General features: G+C 51.3%; 1 protein-coding gene across 1 annotated transcript in view; it reads right to left on the bottom strand.

Moving 5' to 3' along the window:
• The window catches only part of Stk32a (serine/threonine kinase 32A), a 73,278-nt gene extending 63,726 nt beyond the window's left edge, over positions 1-9,552 (bottom strand). Inside the window, exon 1 of the mRNA XM_048331296.1 lies at positions 9,417-9,552. Within this exon, the coding sequence (XP_048187253.1) occupies positions 9,417-9,468 (52 nt within the window). The 5' untranslated portion in view covers positions 9,469-9,552. The remainder of the gene's footprint in view (positions 1-9,416) is intronic.
• Between the last annotated feature and the right edge of the window lie 9,603 nt (positions 9,553-19,155).

The raw sequence follows: 19,155 nt of genomic DNA on the forward strand, positions 1-19,155 counted from the left end.
CAGTACGTTTTCAGAGTGTGGATCCACAGTCGGGTGGTTTGGGCTCTCTGGAGGCTGGAGCTGGGAATCTGGATTGGATAGCTTCCCGGTATTATTGTTATTATTAGCAGATAAATCAAACTTGGGGGTATCCCAGAATGCGTTCCTTCTCCCTGAAATCTTAGGCTAAATGACGTTTCAACTTCTCATGGCACCAGCTGTGTCGGGAACACGGCAAACGCGGGGTGTCTCCCTCACCGGCTGTATCCATATCACCCAAAGCACTGTGCCCCCCCAACAGCAGCCATACAATAAACACTTGATAATTAAGACAAGGGGAAATGAATCAAGGCCTCATGGAACCCACCTGGCTTTAGGGCGGAAAAGCTAAAGACAGATCGCCTCAAGATGATTTCTGAACACGTCACCGTTTCCAATACAAACCTAAGAAGCGTCTTGCCAATCCCTTCGCCTTCAACACTTCTGGAAGTGGTGCTACTGTTAGAACTTCAGAGTTGGCTGCAGGCATTAGGTTTCGATCTTAAGCCTCTGAGATCGACTTTCGTGTTCTTCGAGCTCAGAAGCATGGATCGGCCCCTGTCTACGCCACTGAGTCCACAACCACAAACTACTGGGTGAAGATACAGAGGAGAACCTACAGCAACTGAAGGGCGGGTAACAGGGGAGTTGGAGGGTGTTTGCTTTGTCAGAGCTGCCTGATCTTTGGACAGAAAGGAAGTGTATTTCACTATGGCAACAGGAAGGCATGAACATGAAATGACAGTCTGCCCAACGAAGATGAAATGAGCAACTTTGCTCTGTTCGGCCCATTGTCAAGAACGCGCTCTCTTTGATTGGCCAAGGAAAGCAGAAAAAGTCACACAAAACCCAGGCACTGGTTTAAAAAAAAAAAGGACAATTCTCCCGGTGGATTTCACAGTTTCGTATTCATTCGATGAGCATCTGTCTCTCGTGCTGCCCCCCGACGGGGCCCCGTGTCACGAATGGCTCACTGACGGTCACCGGAAGCCAGGCCCCGCGCACGGCCCCGACGGCAGGTCAAACCAGTAGACACTGGCCACCGCTGGATTGGGTGGCATCCACAGAGCACGGAACCCAGGACTGGGGGGGCAACCGTGTCCTCAGGAGCGTCCCCTTACCCGGGACAAGAAACGGACCACGGGGAGCTGTAAACGGACTCGCTTGGCAATCCAAGTCCAAATCGCAGCCGGCAGATACCTCTCCTCCTTGTTATGATTTTAGTTTTGCTACAGCATATGTATCTTTGGAATCCAGATTCTCAGCTTTCTGGAAACATGTGGATATACATCAGGGGAGCAGGAGACAGAGAGAGACAGACAGAGAGAGAGAGAGGCAGGCAAGTGTTCATGTGTGTGCACCGTTATGTATCTATGAGAATGGTGGGCTATGACTTGTTTTTGCTTGTTTGTTGGACTGGGATTTGAACTCAAGGCCTCACGCATACGAGGCAAGTGTTCTACCACTTAAGACAGACTCCTAGACCTCCTTGCTTTAGATAATTTTCAGATAGGGTCATATTTTTGCTCACCTCGGGCCACAATACTTCTACCTTTTTATCTCCCCGTTATCTGGGATTACAGACATGGAGGCGCAATGCCTGCAACATGACTGGTTTCTTGAATTTTTTAAATATTTGATAAAAGTGATTTGAATTGGTGAAGTTTTTGTACCAGATTTGCGCTATTAAGAAATTCATCTGGGCTTTCTCAGCTTCTAAAACACTGTTTACATCGAAGGTAATTTTTATAAAATAAAAATTCCTAATATTATATGGGGATTAAAAAAAATACAGGAAACCAGAAAGAAGTAAAATAAAACCACCAAAAAATAAGTGTGATTCTTATTTTTAATCTGTTTTCATCTTTTAACTATTTTTACTTTTATCTAAATTATGTATCTACATCCTATTAATATATAGTTTAAATGTCAGTATTAGTAAAATATTATTTTAAAAAGGTGTAAAATAGCTGAGTGCCTGTGGCTCACACCTGTAATTTTAGCTACTCAAGAGGCTGAGGTGGGTCTGTGGAGCATGGTTCAAAGCTAGGCCAGACAAGAAAGTCAGTAAAACTCGTACTTCCAATTAACCAACAAACAGTCAGAAGTGAGGCTCAAGTAGTAGAGCACTAGCTTTGAGCAAAAAGCTAAGGGACAGCCTCCAGGTCCTATTACCAGTACATACAAGACAGAAAGGAAGGAAGGGAGGGAGGGAGAGAGGGAGGGAGGGAGGGAGGGAGGGAGGGAGAGAGGGAGGGAGGGAGGGAGGGAGGGAGGGAGGGAGAGAGGGAGGGAGGGAGGGAAAAAAGAAAAAGGAAAGAAAGAGAGAGAGGGGAAGGGAAGGAGGGAGGGAGGGAGAGAAAGGAAGGAAGGAAAGAAGGGAGGGAGGGAGGGAGGGAGGGCAGGCAAGCAGGAAGGAAGGGGTTGAAATGGCAGACCTATGATCCACTTGTCCCCCTCCCAATCTCTTCCAGCCAGAAAGCACGGTGGCGTGGCCATGTCTTTATATAGTATGAATTGATTGTCCTTTCTTTCCCACTTCATGCCTGAATTACTAGATGTGAAGACAGCAAAGGAGGATTGGTGCACCTCCTTGCTGCTTGGGTTTTAATCCCAGTGCACACCCATCTGTCCAGTGCCCTTGTTGTGGCATGCTAATTGCAATTAGATCCCACTTCGTATTTACCATTTGCTCTGCTCAACTGTGTCAGGTTATCCACTATGATTAGTTTGTTATGATTGGTCTCTTGTATCATTGTCATGTTCCCTGGGGCTAGTAAGTCTTGTCGACACATGTGCTTGCCTATCTGGATCTTTTTAACCCAATTCTGTCCGTTCGCACTGCCTGCCTCCAGAAGGCAGAGAAAGCGGGGTTTTCCTCTTTTAAGCCACCCAACGTGGGGTACTTATCACAGCAGAGCTAGGACGTGAGTGCCAAGCCTGACTCAAAAGCCTAAGCTCACCTGCGCTACACCGGGCCACGTCCTCTCCACATCCTCCCCCAAACACAGGCGGAACGGCTGACGCCATCCTTGAAGAGTAACAACAAGCCGGAGAGGAGCGAGAAGAGCTCATCCTAATTCTACTTACGAAGCCGTGAAGCCTGAGGAGCAAATGGAAGCGCGTTCTTACGGCTCAAGAAGTAGACTGGAGAATCAGGCAGGGGACGGACGGCAGGCGGCTCCGTTAAGAAGCTAGAGGGAAAGTTCTGGAGCTCCGTGGTGGCACCAGGAGGAGGCAGGCTTAAGAGGCCTCCATTCTGCTGGGCACCCTCCCTTCTGGCCTCCCTTCTGGCCTAAGGTGTGGTCCGCTCACCTTGCCTGGGGTGACCTCAATCGCAATGAAACTGGAGTGATGCACTCTGGTCTTGAAAGCCAGCTTCTTCATTCAGGGTGGATAAGCAAAGGACTGGTTGTGTCCAGCAGGGCTGGTCAGCCTGCAGACTCGGGCACGGTCCTAACTCTACATTAGCTGGCCACAGGGCTCCTTACTAAAAAAAAAACTGTGTGGTAGCAATATTCACAGGTGCACGGAAATGGGAACAACCTCACTATCCAAAACACAGAAATAAAGATGGTAGACATGTAAAACAGAATATTGGCCAGCCATGAAAAAGAAAGAAGTTCCGATAAATCCCACATGAATGGACCTTTAGGTTAAGTGAAGTGAGTGAGAAAAATAACAGACAATTTTGAATTTGAACCTGACGAGTAGAATCCGTAAGGCGAGAAAGTAGAATGAGTTACCAATGGCAGAATATGCTGATGGAATTGAATTATTGTTGAATGGGGATAATACTCTTGTTTGGAAAGCAGAAAACATTCTGGAAATGGAGGGTGGTACAACATTAGGATTGTACTTAATGTTGCTGAACATCATTGAGATAATGTTTAAAAATATGGATATGAAGAAAAGGTAAATCAGCCCAGTGCCAGTGGCTCACACCTGAAATCCTAGCTGCTCAGGAGGCTGAGATTTGCAGTTCAAAGCCAGCCCAGGAGCGAAAGTCCATGAGACTCTTATCTCCAGAAAACCACAAATGGTGCCGTGGCTCAAGTGGTAGAGAGCTAGCCTTGAGCAGATGAGCTCAGGGACAGGGCTCAGGCCCAGAGTTCAAGCCCCACAACTGACAAAAGAAAAGAAAAAGAGAAGAGAATAAAAGGGAAGAAAAAGTAAGCAAATCTCGAGAGTAGTGCTATACCTAGTGATTAACTCCAGGGAAGAAAGGTCTCAGTGAGGAAGCCATGACAATGCTGCTGTCTACAATACACAAGCGTGACTCGAACACAGGTGCAGACGAATGTCACTGGACAAAATTCACATCGTTTACCTCACGGCGCCCTTCCCGAGGTGCCGGCACCTGCGTGGGGCGGGAAGCGCTGCTGAGAACTTGGGAACGAGTCTCTACACCACCTCCCAACCCAGCACACGAGCTGGGGACCAGGGACATGGAGCCCCAGCCGGGCCCTGGGGGAGAAGAGCCACACGCAGATCCCACCTACGGAGGGAGGGACGGGGGGAGGATGGTGGGGTTCTGAGTCCCAGATCTACGTCGAGGCTCCCTTTCCCGGGACGTGGCCCATCCTTCTCCTTAGACTTCGTGTGTAAACACGGCTGAAAAGTCAAATGTGTGTGTTTGGAGGCCACCTGTGAGGATACTGTTGGGACCCGCGCACAGCTGTGCTCATTGCTGTACCAGTACCGTAGCCGAGGTGTGGAAATAGCCAAGGTGCCCTTCAGCAGACAAACGGATCAAGGAAACGTTTTATCTTCTCGATTTCCTTCGCTGGGTGGCTCTGCTCGGCCTCACTTCTTCATTTCAGGCTCTCTCCTCTCCTCTCCTCTCCTCTCCTCTCCTCTCCTCTCCTCTCCTCTCCCCCCCTCTCTCTCTCCAAGGCCGACTCATCAACAGCCCCCACACACGCTGAGAATGAAAACCCGTATCTTTGTCTCCCTAGCTCAGATTTTCCCACTCACCGCCGGACACCCCATTCCGCCTCCCCTGAACATGGCCAGTTAGGAGACTGTCATCCGTAGCTGCTGCTGCTGCTCAAACCCCAACCCGTGTCCCGCAGAACACAGCCACCCCCTTTTGTCCTTCCCCTCCTACCCTACATCCACACCACCACTAACTCCTAATTATTTTAAATAAAGAAATACACGCTAGAGAAACTGTCATCTTTCATCACCGCGGGCACTCTGTTAGCCCGGCGCGGTCATCTTACGCACGTAAATGAAGATAATGGCCTTAATAAAATAGGTCATGTCTGATTTTTCTTTCCCATCACAGCCACTTAAATAAGTCTGTGCACAGCACTTACTGAAAACTGGGCTTAAGGATTTGGATTTCACAGATCCCAACATCATATTTTCTCCTGACCCTCTGAAAAATAAATCTAAGGAAGAAAAGGCGAAGCCACTATTGAGTGGTTTTGATTTTTTTTAATTTGCCAAGTAAAAGCATTGAAAGCTATAATTATGATAATTATAGTGATGGTCACTAACATTCATTGAGCAATTACCAAGTACTAGGCACTAGCTAAATGCATTACATGGGTAAGCTAAAAGATTTCCACAAAAACTGTATGAGGCAGGCAACACGATTCACCCCCTTTTGCATACTAGAAAACAGAACTGGAGAGGCAAATTGCCAGTCTCAGTTCTCACTACGAAAAACAGTTTCCGGGCTGGGAATGTGGCGTGGCGGTAAAGCGTTTGCCTAGCATGCATGAAGTCTTGGGTTCGATTCCTCAGCACCACATACACAGAAAAGGCCAGAAGTGGCGCTGCGGCTCAAGTGGCAGAGTGTTAGCCTTGAGCAAAAAGAAGCCAGGGACAGTGCTCAGGCCCTGAGCTCAAAGCCCAGGTCTGGCCAAAAAAAAAAAAAAAAAAAAGAAAGAAAGAAGAGAGAGAGAGAAAAAAAATAAAGTATCTATTTCCACAAATGTAAATACTGCACATAACAGCAGCAATAACTAAGCTATAGGCTCAGGATTGAAGTGTGAGTAGGTTTGAATGTATTGCCATGAGCGTTCTTGTGTATCCTCATTTTTCTCTTCACGCACGACTGAAAACGGCCTTGCGCTGCCTTCATCTAGAGCAGGTCTCGGATCTGCTGATTCCCCTGTGACACTGTGACACCAGGGTACTAGCTCAGGCCAAAGGGCAGCTGCAAGTCCGATCCCGAGTGAAAACCACGCAACTCACCATTGTGTCATCCCCCCACAGGGCAGCCAACAGTGGAAGCTAAGTCATGGCGAGCTTGGCAGGAGCCTTAAGAATACGACTGGAAATTCTCCAGAGAAGTTCCTCCAAAGACGGCCGCTGTCTGCCCCGTCAGCATTTCCTTTTTATGAACGGTGCCTAGGAAATCTGGGTTTCCTCACGGCCCTGGGACCAAGGACAAGCAAGGGCCCCTGGCAGGTCTTCCTGTCCCGCTGCCTGGACCCCAGTTCACCAGTTTGCTTAGAAGTCAGAAACACAGTGACACCGACTTTACAAGAAATAACTTCTTTAAAAGGTGAGCCATGGGGAAAACGGTGGGCTAACATTGCTCACCCTTACATGTCTTCAGGTGAATCGGTCCCAGGAGTAAGCAAACTCTGCCTTGTCTAACTTCAAGTGCATTTCAGGTTGCGATCATTTCATTGAATTCGTGCTCTAGAGCGATCCGACAATATACATTAGCAGTGAACGCATTCCGTCTTCCCGAATGCTATCTTCCTAGGTAGCGTGAGTCATGCTAATAGGTCATGTCAGAGTTAGTCGAGAGGGAATTTATTAAGTATCTACGGAGAACAGAGTCTAGACTCCTCACTCAGTTCCTTGATTTGTATTTATTTGTTCTTGCTTTTTATTGTTCAAAATGTCCACAGCAATCAACTAAAAATGTATCTTGTGTTCCGTCCAGAGCTACACAAGGAGCCAAATGAACGTCACAGAATTTACTGAATTAAAAAAAACAACAAAAGTTCCCCAAGACGGCGTGCATACTTTTCCTCTCCCAGATTCAATCACCATATAGTCAAATTAACGTGTAAATTAAACACAGCCCCCCTCGTCAGAGAACGGCAGGCCGGCTAGAAGCGACCGTTCACCCTCGGGTCCGCCATGGCTTGCGTTCTGGACTTGCTTTCTCTGCGTCTGAGCAGAGCCGGCTGCTCAGCTTTTGAGGCTTCCGGTCTCCCCTCCCCAGCGGCCCTGACCGCGCCCCGTCCCTCACTTCCTCAGTGGCACCTTAACGCCGTGGGACATTGTCTGGCTGGTGCATTCGTTCACTTGTCTGTCTATCTATCACCAGGACACAGGCGGCAGAAAGACAGCGCGAGGCCGCCTCGTTTCCTCCTCTGTTCTTCACTGCTCACACCAGATGCACTCGCCCTTCTATTGCCTCTGCTTTCATGTGTGTGTGCGCGCGTGTGTGCGTGTGTGTGTGTGTGCGTGTGTGTGTGTGTGTGCTTGGACGCTAGCCCTGCGGAACGCGGGGGCTGATTGCTGTGCATGGCTCCCTCCGTCATGGGGACTTCAGCTCGTGATCCCACTGGGTTCAGGAGTAGACAACAACAAGACAGCGACCTACAGGGTGTAAGGAAGATCTGCCTGGCTCTTCAGTCTAGCTCCAGCTCAATGTGGTGTTTCATTTGTTCGTGTCTTGAGGCCACCGGTGGCAGTGATAAAGCAGCGCCTCTTTTCTGGTTGTCACGAGCAGGCCATTGAGTGGCTCGCCTCCTTGAACACCCTATGAGAAAGGCTGGCTGTGGCTTCTCAGCCCCCAAGGGTGCCAGCACCATCCAACGTGATCACGTCCCCACAAACCACAAGCATGAAGCGGAGCTCCTCTTTCGCTCCGTTCTGTGAAGACTTGCCTTATGCAACCATTTGTTCAGAATACACAGGGTGCACAAGGAACCACATCAACAAAACACAGGCCCACGGGGCTTCCCACTTTAGGGATGGACAAATCACGACGCATCTCCAGACTCCGGATGCTTGCTTAGACCACTTGATAGAACAAAGGAAGGGGAACAAATAGCCATGGGAACAGTGTGAAGATCTTTACAGCTATGCAATGGTATGGATCTTGCGCCGTTATGGATCTTATAAAGGTAGTTGCTAGTGAAAAGCTTGGAATAAGACAGAGTGACCAAGAATTAATTGTATATACCATGAAATTGAGAAATGTAAGGAAAGGGGTATACCAAGAGACGTGAAAGTGATGAACAGAGCAGTATGCATTGTACATATAAACAGCTTTGTTAAGTGGCAAAACAAAACCCTGACTCTATCACCTAACATTCAGCTAAGTACGGGATGGGGTGAGGTAGGACAGGTTCGAAGGGTTGACATTGGTCAAGACACACTGTACTCAGAAACTGCTTTGGTGAATGACGAATCCTTAAAGATAATAAAAATGTTAAGATTGTTAAAAAGACATCCTGACCAGTCATAGATTTGGTGCCAGGACCTGAGCCCTTTGCATTTTTCACTCAAGGCTGACAGTACCACTTGCACTCGTGTGTGTGTGTGTGTGCGCGTGCGCGTGCGTGCGTGTGTATGTTGGAGATAAAAGTCTCGGAGCACCCAACTTCGTATCCGGTTTTCAAAAGCGTCCTCACCCAAATATTCCAAGCAAAGATTATGTCTCTCAACTACAGAAGCAGTTCCCTAAGGAACTCAGTGGTGATTCAAAGGTTGCTTTCAACTTGAACTCAAGCCTGAGCCTTGCCCCTGAGCTTTTTCTTTTTGTTCAAAACGAGTGCACTACCACTTGGGCCACAGCTCTACTTCTTAGCTTTTTGGGGAGTTCACTGGGGAGGAGAATCACAGGCTTTCTACCTGGGCTGGCTTCACACCACAACCCTCAGACCTCGGGGTCCTGAGCAGCTAGGATTATGGGGGTGAGCCACCGTCCCCAGCTGTTTCTTCTCTTATTACCGCATACCATGAACTGTGTCTAGGACCAGAAGAAGCACAGCCATTGGACATCCAACGGGCACCCACCTGGAATAGCTCGATTTCTTAAGAGGGTGAGTACTGACTGTTATTCACATACACTTTTGATGCGATAAGAAATTTTCCGAAACAACGAGCAACGGTGGTCACGTCCACTGTGAAAGCAACAGCGTTGGTTTATTCCATAAAGGAACCACCCCGTGGCCGTCAAGGCGTAGCTCCCTCTGGACAAGGGAGTGCACCGCACAGCTTCAACCAGGAAGCGGGCAGCGGTCTCTCCGGAGATAAAAGAACGCAACCCAGCCGAGAGCACACAGAACCCCTCAGCCGGCTCTTGCGTGTTGCCTTTCTCCGCAAAGCCCACACTGTATAGGTCTAGATCACGCTTATGTGTCATTTGTAAAACAAACTTCCAGTTTCGGATGCCAGTACCTGGCCTTTCTTACCGTCTGCATTTTCATCAAACACTGGTGGTTTGCTTGACGCGTTGGCTCCCATGGTCAAGTCTGCTCTGACGCGGGCCTCCCGGTTACATTATCCCGTAGAATAGCCTTGTCCTTGTTCAAAAGAGGCTCCAAACACAGTTGTGTATCTAGGAGAAAAAACAACAACATAAGCAACAGTATTCTCACAACATGTATAGAAGGTATATCATAGGTACATACTATGACTGAAATACTTATCTAAGCAATATACCACTACAGTAAAAATTCTCTATCCTTGAATATTACAAATTTATTAACAATCAATTATCAAGCCATAGCTGGGCACTGGAGGCTTATGCCTGCAATTCTTGCTACTCAGATAGCAGAAATGTGAGGATCAAGGTTTGAAGCCAGCCTGAGTAGAAAAGTCTAGGAGATTCTTATCTCCAAGTAACCACCCAAAAGCCGGAAGTAGAGGTGTAGCTCAAACAATAAAAGCACCAGCCTTGAGCGAAAAAAGCCAATCGAGAACTTGAGGCCTTGAGTTCAAGCACAACTACTAGCATAAAACAAAACAAAACAAAAAACCCCAAAGCAATCCTCAGCTAGGACTCTCCTAGACATAGGCTAATTATCACCAATGAGGGACACCATAGGGCTTATGTTTCTTTGGGTCTGGCTCGCTTCACTTAGTATGATTTTTTCCAAGTCTTTGCATTTCCTTACGAATGGGGCAATGTCATTCTTTCTGATGGAAGGATAGAATCCCATTGTGTGTGTGTGTGTGTGTGTGTGTGTGTGTGTGTGTGTGTGTGTATGTATGTATATATATATGCACATATGATCTTATAAGATGATTCTAACTGAAATCAACTTCAAGATATGGAAACAAGAGGTTTTTCTTTGTTGTTGTTGTTTTTTTGTTTTCTTTTTTGCCAGTCCTGGGCCTTGGACTCAGGGCCTGAGCACTGTCCCTGGCTTCTTCCCGCTCAAGGCTAGCACTCTGCCACTTGAGCCACAGCGCCGCTTCTGGCCGTTTTCTGTATATGTGGTGCTGGGGAATCGAACCTAGGGCCTCCTGTATCCGAGGCAGGCACTCTTGCCACTAGGCCATATCCCCAGCCCTTGTTGTTGTTTTTAGTGTACTATGTGAAATTAAATTTTTTTTCATTTTTTCCTTCCAATGGTTTAGCCCCTATTGTCATTGTATTTGATTTTGGTACCCTAGGTATCGTATGTACATTTTATCTGAATTAGGGAAGGGAAGGGGAACATCAAAATGGTCAGACAAAGGGTGAACTAACCCAACAGCGATATTCACAAGATAATATGTTGGCAATTAACTGTACGACTGGGGTGGCGTGGGGTGTTAGGGGGAGGGGAAGGTGGGAGAAAAATGAGGGAGGGGATAACAAGGATGGCAATAAATGTACTCACTGCCTTACGTATGTAACTGTAACCCCTCTGTACATCACCTTGACAACATAATTAAAGAAATAAATAATAAAACACAAACAGAAACATCAAGGCAGGAGAGAATCTCAATGCCTGGCTTCATCAGTAAAAGCAGCAGCACGTTTGAAATTACAAAGCAGGAAGAAAGCAAAAATATGTTCCCGCGTGTGAAAACAAGTTTAAGACGAGGGGAGCAATGCTTCAGCAACCCTAACAGAAGAACAATATTTGTGAATCTCTATGTGCTTGAGAAAATATGCTCATCGCAGATTTCCCTTTGGGCTGTGTGACCAATAACTTTAATGTCTTCAATCGTTAAGAAAGCACTTGCTTGTTTTTTTCCCCGCTAGAAAAAGTACCATGCATAGAAGGAGCACACTCTAAATGAGGCTTCACCATACCAGCACGTGGCTAATATCCTACTTTTTCCTTTCCTTTCTTTCTTTTTTTGGTGGTACTAGAGTTAAACTCTGGGCCTCATACTTACTGAGTTTCGTTGCTCATGGCTGGTGCCCTACCACTTGAGCCACACTTCCAGCCCCGTTTTTTGCTAGGTAATTGAGGATGGACTTTCTCAGCTATGTCTGCTGGAGCTGGTTTTGGAGCACTACTCTGGCTTCAGCCTTCTGAATAATTTAGGAAACAGATATCAGCTCCAGGTGCTGGGCCTTAAACCGTCATCCTCCCCCCTCCTCCTCCTCCTCCTCTCTTCCTTCTCCTTCTTCTTTCTCTTTTCTTCCTCTTCCTCTTCTTCCTTCGTTTTTTTTGTGATGGTCCTAGAGCTTGAACTCAGGGCCTGGAATCCTCCCTGAGCTCCACTTTGCCCAAGGTTGGTGCTCCACCACTCAAGGCAAAGCACCACTTCCAGCATTTTTGCTGATTAACTGGAGATAAGAGTCTCATGGACTTTCTTACCAGGGCTGGCTGCAAAGCATGGTCCTCAGATCTCAGCCTCCTGAGTAGCTAGGATGACAGGCTTGAGCCACCGGAACTGGACTATGACCATAGAATTTGATCCCTTGTGCTGGGATTACAGGTCTGTACCACCACATTCGGCTCTAACTCTAGTTGCCTTTATGTGCTGATCTGTGCACACACACACATATCCAAATACATTTAACTCAATAGATCACATCTTTGGGAAGCCGTAAGGACCAGGAAGCTCACGCAAATGAGCAAACTGGCCACGTCTAGGACATTCGTGCACGGTGAGGACAGGTGGGGGGGGAGGGGAGGGGGGAGGGGAGGGCGTTCTGGCTTCACCTGGAGAAAGTAACTGTGCTCAGGCCAAGAGACCCCGGCCAGCTGGAGGCTCAGAGCCGTACTCCTAACTACCCTGGAGGCTGAGATCTAAGGATCTTAGTGCGAAGCTAGGCCAGGCAGGAAAGTCCATGAGCCTCTTATCTCCAGGTAACCACCAATAAACTAGGTGTGGAGCTGTGACTCACCTGGTAGAGTGCTAGCCTTGAGCAAAGAAAGCTCAGGGAAAGCACACAGGTCCTGAGTTCAAGCCCCGTGACTGGCATACAAAGAAAGGTTGTCGCCAACCAAAACTATGACACCAGGAGACCAAACCTGCACCTCTAGCAAAAGAGGAAAAGTACCCCATTTTTATGATGTTCATGATTTCAAATTCAACTCAGGAATATGACGGGAAAACTTCATGCTTGGGACACATATGGCTTATGAATATAGTTATTTGGATGATCCATGCAGGGTCATTAATTATCATCCCTTACACAAAAAAATAACTACCAGTAGCCTGCTCTTTTCCACAAAGAAAACATTTCCTTGTTTTATGTCGGATACTTAATAAGTGACATCACTTCAGACTTTTTACACATGAAGGAACTGCAGATTGGAAGTACAGTTAGGAAAAAAAATGTCCATGATACCCTGAACTATGGACAGATTGTTGAAATAAGGACTTGGGAAGCCCCGAAGGCGTGTAGAAGAAAGGCTCATTTGTTCCATCCGGGAAAGGGTTGTCGTTATCTGGAAGGCAGATTCACTAAGGAACGGCGACTTTTCATACTAAAAGCCAAATGCTGGCAAAGTGCCTTGTGGACTTTTAAAAGAAGAGTCATTAAGTGCGGGGGGGGGGGGGGGGAAGAGCCGGCAATTAGGAAGCAACCAATTAAACAGGTGCTGGGGAGGGGGCAGAGAGCCGGCAATTAGGAAGCAGCCAATTAAACAGGGAGCAGGTGCCACAGGTGGGTAAAGGAAGCCTAGTGGGATTATTGGGATAGGGGAAGGTAGAATGCACTCCACTGTCTCTGCAGAGTAAAAAAAAATCAAAGCGCTTTTAGCCACACAGGAAAAGGAACCCAGGAGAAACTGTGGGGCGCTCTCTCTGCTCTACCGGGGGCGAAGAAGCCAACCCAGGGCCCTATGAGTTTCCTCAGGCTCCGGAACAAGTCAGGTTCGCATCCTGTGAAACCCTAACCCCCGAGAAGCATGAGGAGAAGCGCACTGGTTCTAAACCAACCATGAGTGTTAAGGACTTTTGAGGGCTACCAAGGCAAACTTGGGCCCGAATCTGATGTCTGATCTCCCAGTCCACGGAGTTCTCGCGCCCAGGGCGCAGAACTACCGCGCAGATGATTCTCTTCGCACCTTGCACTGCCCCCCCCCACCCCGCCCCAGGAGTTCATCTTCTTGCCGGGAGAAGAGGTCGCACTGACTTGGCAAGAGAGGCAGGCGTACTGAGGGCACGGTCTGCCTTTCTTGAGTTTCATCCTCCCCTGCAGGGTCGTGTAGACCCCAGAGCCAATGATTCTTTTTTAAAAGAAGGAAGGAAATGTCCGGGAGGGGAACCCTCTTGAGTTTAAGGATGGGCAAACACAAGTGCCGCTGGGGGGGGGGGGTGGTGGCCTAATGTCCTCTTCCTCTATGGACACCGACACACAATCCCACTTAGAACCGACGGGTCCGTTCCTCCCCTATGTGAATAACGACAATTAAATCACTTTCATATCCACAAGGAAATCCGCCCTTGGCTGGCAGGAACACAGAACTCTTTCCTTTCCATCCGTGCCGAGGAGAGCCTGTCACCACCGTGAGCCTCGCTCTAAAACCCCTCCAGCCCTCAACTCCCCCCCCCCCACACACACACCCTTAGCTCTACACCTGAAACATCAGAGAAGCATCCAGAACACGGCCAGGACGCGTGGAAAGAGAACCCGAAGCATAGAATGAGCAGGAACACGGGGATGGCCGGGAGCCTGCCAGGACCCAGACAACGATCGGAGTATTCAACTCCTGGTGGATTCGTTCATTTCTCACTGCCAACAAGCCAGGTTGGGCTTGGCACTTTGGGTGGGGGGGGCCTGTCAGGGGTAGGGGCTTCTCTGAGTCCCTAATTCCCCCTGGGCAGTGGGGATGCCCACTATGGGAGAATTGGAGGACATATATATATATTATTCCAATTATTCTAATATATATTATTTTATTTTTTTGCATTAGATAAAGCAGGACTTCTTAAGGGGGGGGGGGCGATCTGGGAACGCAGGAAAGGAAGGGACGTGGCCCTGTGCGAGGGGGCAGCTCTCTTTCTCGGTCAAGGGCTTCTCTTCTCCCAGGTTTGCCCTGTCACCCTGGTGGGCTGGACCCGGGCAAGACAGACAGACAGACAGACAGACAGACAGGTCCATCGCGTTTCCCTTCTGGGGTCCCCGCGCTCCGCAGCCCCCCCCCCACCCCGGGCACCGCGGAGGAGAAGCTGCCTTGGCCCCCGGCAGGGGTCCGGGGGCTGTGGGTCTGGGCGGGAGAGGCGTAAGGCGGGCGGGGGGCGCGGGGCCTCTTTTTGAGTGCTGTATAGCGCTCCATTCGGCTCCGTTCTCGCTGCCGGGGCGGGCGGGCGGCCGGCGGGGCTCGGCGGCCACTGAGAAGCGGGCTGGCTGGGGGTGGGGGTCGGGGGTGGGGGTCGGGGGTGGGGGGGGAAGCCCCCGCCCCGGCTCCCGATCCCCCTCCCCGCGCCCCGGGCCCCGCGCGGGCGGCGCGCACTCACCTGCGGGACGGGGCTGCTCCTCCGCGATGCGGCTCCGCGCGCCCCGCGTGGGGACGGCCGGGGGCCGGGGCCGGGGATCGGGGGCCGGGGTCGGGGGCCGGGGTCGGGGCGCAGCGGGGCCGGGGCCGGGGCGCAGCGGGGCCGGGGCCGGGAGCCGGGGGCCGGGGGCGCAGCGGGGTCGGGAGCCGGGGGCACCGCCAGGCAGGCGAGGCGGGCGCAGCGCTGGCAGCGCCGGGCGGACGGAGGCACCGCGCGCCGCCCTCCCCGCCCCGCCCCGCGTCCCCGCCCCGCTGCGCCCCGCTGCGCCCCGCCGGCCCCCCGCGGATCAGCCGGCGCCGGGGGAGCGCGCGCCCGCCGAGGCCCGGGCGGAGGGGGGCGGGCGCGGAGGGGAGGGCGGGGCGGGGACGGCCCCCCCCACGGAAGGAAACGACCCCCGGGAGGGGGCCCGGGGGGGGGGGGCCCGGGGCGGGCGGGGGTCAGGTCGTGGCCTGCGAGGGGACCGCCCGTCCCACCCCCGGGGTCAGCGCGGCCGGGGCTGGGGGGGGGCGGGGATCCAGGGCAGCGGCGACGGGGGGGGGGGGGGGGGTAGACACCGGACATGGGGGCCGTGGAGGGGGGCCGCCCCACACCCGCCGCGGACAGGCCCAGCCCTGCGCCCACATAGCCAGCCCTACCGCCCCCCTCCCTCCCTCCCTTCCTCCCTTCCCCCTTCCTTCCTTCCTTCCTTCCTTCCTTCTTTCCCTCCCCTCCCTCCCTCCCTCCTTTCCTCCCTTCCTTCCTTTCTTCCTTCCCTCCCTCCCTCCCTCCCTCCCTCCCTCCCTCCCTTCCCTCCCTCCTTCCCTCCCTCCTTTCCTCCCTTCCTTCCTTTCTTCCTTCCCTCCCTCCCTCCCTCCCTCCCTCCTTCCCTTCCTTCCTCTCTCTCTTTCTCTCTCTCTCTCTTCCTCTCTTTATCATCTATTCTCCTGTCTTCTGTCCACTCCTGTGCTGGTACTGGGACTTGAACACAGGGCCTGGTGCTGCCCCTTGGTTTTTCCGCTCAAGCCTGGCGCTCTCCTGCTTGAGCCACGCCTGCCTTTGGTTGGTTAAGTTCACCTCAGCGTCCCTCCCCGGGCAGCTATGACGCACACCGGGCCGCCAGCACCCGGTTTACCGCTGTTGGTAAACACTGGAATTTTCAAACACCTTGGCCAGCAGGAAGGACGCTTGGCCCCACGGGTATTTATCTATCAGACCCCCACTGTCGGAGCTGCTGATGTCAACTCGCACCCATCTCGACTCCCCCGGTCCCGTGTCATGGCAGCTCTTAGGGCGGTCCTTGGTGTCTTGAACACCTGCTTTCATCGCGGACACCTGGATGGTCACCCGACTCCACAGTCAAGAGTCTCAGAAGGTGCTCGCTGAGCGAGTGTTTCAGGGTCACCCGACTGCCATTCCACGGTCCCCTTCCTCTTCTTCCTCTCCTTTCAGCCATGGCCGGCCTACCTTTCTGCTGAGCATTTCAAGACTTGGAACCCGAGCCTTGAACTCTAGCGAACCTCATCGTTCAACCTGGATTCTGCATCCAGAAGGACAGATATTCCCCAAAGTAGTACAGCAGGTTCGTAGCAGAATTAAGTGGAAACTTGTATCCCATGCTGCTGTTTCTATCACTTTTATTTTTGGAGGGGAAGGAGAAGCTTAAAGTAACCGAGTTCAGGTGACCAGGCATCTCAGAAAACATGGATCCTTTTTTGTGCTACTTCTGATTATCTCGATGGCATAACGCACACAGGATGATTTCTTAGGACTGTAGTACGATGTCCCCACACAAGGATATATGCTAGGGTATTCATTGTTCACCCAAGACACGACCCGCAGAGACGTGGGCTTAGTTCCTGCGCCGTCTGCAGTTCGGTCCTCTGGTTGGTGCTGCAGCCCTGGAGTCAGGCAGCGTTGGAAGCCAGGGCCCCCGCGCTGAGGGATCTGGGGCGGGCTGTGTGTCCCGGGGTCTGGGAGGTGAAGAACGGTCACCTCCGTGATCCCTGACTGACGGAGGGTTCGATGAGATCATGGAACCGGGCCTCCCCCAGCCGGAGGCGCAGGGAGAGCACCTGCGCTCAGAACCTGGCGACCTGCGGGGTTCTGTCACTGTCGTTCGCTCCTGGAGAAGGGCAGGCTGCCCTGAGGAGGTGCCGGGCCTGGCAGGCGGCGATCTCGGGAGCCCCCCAGTGGACAGGACACCGAAGTCACCCGTTCACCCGCCAGGCAAGCCCCGGCCAGGTGGAAAGAGCACAGGGAGACTCCAAAAGGAGAACGGCAGCCGACAGCCCGAGCCAGGTCGTCGGCGCTGGCTGGAAGACGGCCAGGGGCTCCCACCGCACGCGAAGGAGGGGAAGCCGTGCCCGCCCGGCAGAGCTCGGCCTGGCGCTGACCGCACCCCCGGCCGGCCCCAACCCCTCTAGACTCGGGGCTCCCCTCTGGCTTTCCTGCTCCTGGCAGACGACCCCAGCCGTCCCCACCGCAGGACATTTGGACGGCTCTTTAGGGGGAGTCCCTGCTCAGCCCCTCCTGCTGCTCGGCTCACGTCGGTTCTCGCTGGAGGGAGCAGCGCCGTGGGGTCTCGTCCTCCATCGTGGGCCTGGCGCTTGGCACACCGGACGTGCTCGATCCAAGACAGGCACGTTTCTTTGCTCCCAGCGTTCCTCTCAGGGCGGGGTCTTCAGGCAGAACAGAGCCACGATCCCGGCCCAGGCCTGACACACACAGCCCTCGGTGGGCTCTGGTTGAAGGGAATCCATGCGGGGAACAACGGCCGCTGGCCCGCTGGTCGGGGCGGGAAGAGCAAGTACTGAGCAAGGCCCAGCCGAGCACCCAGAAGATCAGCTCGCGCTGCCTCCGGGAGTCTCGGTGACAGTTGCTCTCAGTCTCAAGGAGAACATGGAGGTCGCTAGATGGAGAGGGCGCGTTCCACGTCTGGAGAAGGATCGCAACATTCCAGAGTGATGGGAATAGAGGGATTGCGGTACAGAGTGAGAGAGGACGAGCAAGGACCTTGCAGACCCGCATCGAGTGTGAAGAACGGCTAGGCGTTCCCAACTTCACAGCAATGGCAGCCCCTAGAGCTGCCAACAGGATGGTTCTCACCGGCTTTCCTCCCTAGTAGGATTGTTCTTCTTTCTTTATATGTGAAACTTCTTTCTTTTCTCTTGGTCTGCTAGGCAGTTATTGTGTTATTACAAAGAGGAGTCCTCAGCCAAGTGCCCAGTGGCGCACACATAGAATCCCAGCTACTCAGGAGGCTGAGATCAGAGGATTAGGGTTCAAAGCCAGCCTAGGCAGAAAAGTCTGTGAGACTTTCATTTCCAGTTAACCATCAAGAAGCTGGAAGTGGAGGCGTGCCCGAGAGATAGGGCCAGCCCTGAGCTAAAAAAGTTAAAGGATAGCACTCAGGCCCTGAATTCAAGCTCCAGTACCTGCACGTGCTCTTGTACATGCACACACATACACACGCACACACACACGACTCACATGCACACATGTTCCCATTTCAGTAAATAAACTTCCATTGTTATAATCGGGTCCTGGAACAAGGCCCCATATTTGTAAGTTCTCTGGAATTTGCTGAATCCAACTTAATGTTCAGTTGCTATCTGGTTTGTCCACTTTCCCAAGTGCAAGTCCTTTGAGAATGACACGTAATTAATTACTTGGAAAATGTTTTTCTTTTAGATATTATCCTGGCAGAGATCCTCTACTTGATTTTATTGAATGATGGGAGCTTGCGCTTTCTAAGTGGGCTTCACAAACTCGAACTCCAGTTCGTTTTCTGTTTAGCAATCCACTCTTACAGCGTTGCCCATCTGTCTACACAGGGGAAGGTTTTCTGCCAGGAGACAGAGGCAGGAAGATAAATAAACCAGTCCCTAAACTTGAGAGCCTGGCATTTTAGTGGCTTCACAGTGCATAACATACCTACCTCACTACTCACTCTGAATGTGACTCGTAAATAAGTGAGAGAAAGGGAAACAGCCCTAGGAAACAATGAAGACATGTCATTTCTAAGAGCCCCTAAAATAAAAGGCACACAGAGCACTACAGATTCCCCAGATAAGAGAAAAGGGGGTATGAATTAAGGCAGAGAAAAAAAATGAAGATTTGGGGATATGTGCAATTACTTCTATGCTTACACATTTCCCTGCAGTGGTTTATTCCGCAGCACTGAGTTTTGAATGATCCAACCTCTGTCCAGATATCTTGTACACTAGAGCATTCTTGTTCAGTGAAAATATCATTAGCATCAGATAGACTTGAGAGTGT

The sequence above is a fragment of the Perognathus longimembris genome, chromosome 22 (genome assembly GCF_023159225.1).
Source record: "Perognathus longimembris pacificus isolate PPM17 chromosome 22, ASM2315922v1, whole genome shotgun sequence".
NCBI classification, from domain to species: Eukaryota; Metazoa; Chordata; class Mammalia; order Rodentia; family Heteromyidae; genus Perognathus; species Perognathus longimembris.